We start from the raw sequence: 2,639 nt of genomic DNA, 5'->3' as shown, positions 1-2,639 counted from the left end.
GTTCAGGAGTGTGCTGCCAGTTGCTGAAACCTGCTACCTCTTTCCAAGGCATCCTATGGGGTGGGAGGTCCAATGAGTGGTCACAGGGAGGCCCAATTGTCATAGGGGGAGAAAGCGTCCTCAGTTCTCAGCTGTGTCAGTTCCTGGAGGTAAGGGTGCACCCTGTACTGAGGATAGGCCCCGCCCAGAATTTTTCAGTGGCTGAGACTTTTCAGGGTTCTGGGTGTCTTAGTTACTTTTTGTCATAATAATGAAATGCAGACCACAGGCTTCTGTATGAAGCAAGTAGTATCTTTTGGTTCATGGTTTATACTTGGGAAGTTCAATCAGCACGGTGCAGTCTACCATGAGGGCACTGGCATACATCAGGAGTGTGTGCATATCTGAGTTCTCTCTCTCTCTCTCTCTCTCTCTCTCTCTCTCTCTCCCTCTTTCTCTCTCTCTTTCTCCTCCCTCCTCCTCTTTTTCCATTATTTTTTTTTTCTCTCTCTCTCTCTCTCTCTCTCTCTCTCTCTCTCTCTCTCTCTCCATTAGGATTCAATCATATAGTCCCATCCTCAAGAGCTAATCTCATATCGAAGGTCCCACTCTTAACACCATGGTCAGATTAAGTATATACTCTCCATGAAATTAACTTGACTACATTCAATTCCTGCATGAGTTCAGTATTGGGGTCAGAGGTCAGAAGTAGAGCTGTGTGTGTGACCAAAGATGGAGCATGCCCACTGGACGTTGGTAGGGCTCAGGAGTCCGAGGGGAAGATGTGAGTGCTTACTCCATTTCTATCACAGTCAGCGGCAGGGACATTCTGGGGATCCTGGTGGCCCACAAAATCTTAGAGGTGTATGAATGGTCAGCTGCCAAGACCTCAGCTGAATCCACAGGGGTCTTGCTGGCCCCAGAAGCTTGTCTAGAGAATCTTCTGGGCACAGTGTCCTTGAGAATCCATGGTGGAACAAAGTCCAGGAAATTTGCAGTGGCACAGTCCAAAGAGAGCAAGCAAGGGCCAGGATGCATGGGGTGGTCAGGGTCCAGTGGGGGACCCAAGGGTTGGAGGTCAGGGGCACAGTGACATCCCAGAGATTTGGTGGGAAAATAGAGCTCAGGACTGGGAGGCCCAGGCTCCTGCATACAAGTCCCACTGGCAGGCAGGGGCAGACCTTCCTGACCTTGAGTTTCTGCACTTACCTCTGGGAGCAGAGTGGCCTCCCAGACCTGTGGCTGGGGATGTTCATTACCACCACCACCACATCTCCCAGCCGAGGGATGGGCATCTGGGTCCATCAAGCTGGACCTCAGCAGCGGGATCTGGATGGACTTCTGAAAGCTGCTGGCCACTGCAGCCCTGTGCCGAACAGCATCATGCTTGGACGAGGAGGGGCGCCTGGACTCAGAGCTCACAGGCGTGAAACCGTGGCTGTTGCGGCCTGTGTCAAGACACCTGAGGGGTCCCGGGGAGTGGTGCTTCCAGCCAAGCTTGGGTGTCTCCTGAGTCAGCGGGTCAGTCCCGAAGGTCAGCTCCCGTGTGGCGGGCTGTGCCTCCTCCTCGCGGTCCGCCGCTCCGCGGTCCTGGCCGCGCTTCCACGGCTCATAGCGCTCGGGCTGCAGGATGCGCACGAAGGCATCCATGGAGAAGCTGACCCTGGCCTCCCCACAGCTGCACTGAGACGCCACTTTGCCATAGTCGACCCAGCGCGGGGTGGCGAAGTTGATGGCCTCTGCGCAGTTGAAGCCGTGATTGAAGCCGGCGTGGTAGCCCGAGGGAAAGGTGACCATGAACTCGCCAGCCTCCTGCGTCATGCGGCCGAACGGGATGCCATTCTCCCTGAGCACGCTGGGCGAGATGAGGGCCGCCTTGTGCCTCAGGAAGGCCTGGCAGCCCCGGGAGCTGCCCGGGAACAGGTCCCTGGCCAGGCGCTCCAGGCGCCATCCGTGCTCGGGGGGCACCGCGTACCACGTCTTGGGCTCCCCGAAGTGCAGGTAGTTGATGCTGTACAGGTCCATGTCCTCCGTGTGCCACGCGAACGTGGCCTTCCACATGCCGAAGTACAGGTAGGGCGTGTTCACGCCCTCGATCACCACCTGGCTCTCCTGCCTCAACAGGTCCAAAGCGCTTCCCAGGTGCCCCACGTTCCAGTGCTGGGTGTTCTCGTCAAACAGGGACCCGCTGACGTCGGCTCCGTATATGGGTGGCACATAGAGGCGGTTTTTCCAGTACTTTCTCTCCAGATCTTCAAAGTCCAGGTGTGCAGGGGTGCGGTGCTTTTTGCTGTTGGCCAGGTGGCGGTACTGCCCCACGGTCATGGGTCTCTTTTTCTTACTGTGTTGAGTGAACACACCTGCCCTGCCAGAGACCACCTGCTGCAGGGGGGAGGCGATTACGATGTGGCCGATGTCGTCATAGGACTGCCGGGCTCTCCATCCCCTGGGTGGAATGACCTTGGCCAGTCCTGCTCGGTGAGCTCCCTGGGACTCCATGTAAGCAATGTACTTGTTGAAATTTGAAAACTCCTCCATGGTTGGTCGGAATGTCATGATGGCACAGCCTGGTTTCTGGTTTGCACGGTGTCCAGAGGTCATGGCTGCTGCCTTTGTACTGGTCTTCAGTGGTTCCAGTCCTGAGTGTTCTAGAGTTTCTC

The 2,639-nt window shown here is 56.2% G+C and overlaps 1 protein-coding gene across 1 annotated transcript; it reads right to left on the bottom strand.

Moving 5' to 3' along the window:
- Positions 1–771: 771 nt before the first annotated feature.
- On the bottom strand, positions 772–2,580 carry LOC103725819 (lysine-specific demethylase 4D-like). Its single transcript, XM_008823140.1, has one exon. It carries the CDS (start codon positions 2,578–2,580, stop codon positions 772–774), a length of 1,809 nt encoding a protein of 602 aa, XP_008821362.1.
- Positions 2,581–2,639: the final 59 nt, after the last annotated feature.

The sequence above is a fragment of the Nannospalax galili genome, unplaced genomic scaffold, assembly GCF_000622305.1.
Source record: "Nannospalax galili isolate Female #2095 unplaced genomic scaffold, S.galili_v1.0 scaffold469, whole genome shotgun sequence".
Classification (NCBI taxonomy): Eukaryota; Metazoa; Chordata; class Mammalia; order Rodentia; family Spalacidae; genus Nannospalax; species Nannospalax galili.
This window is presented reverse-complemented; position numbering and strand designations above follow the sequence as displayed.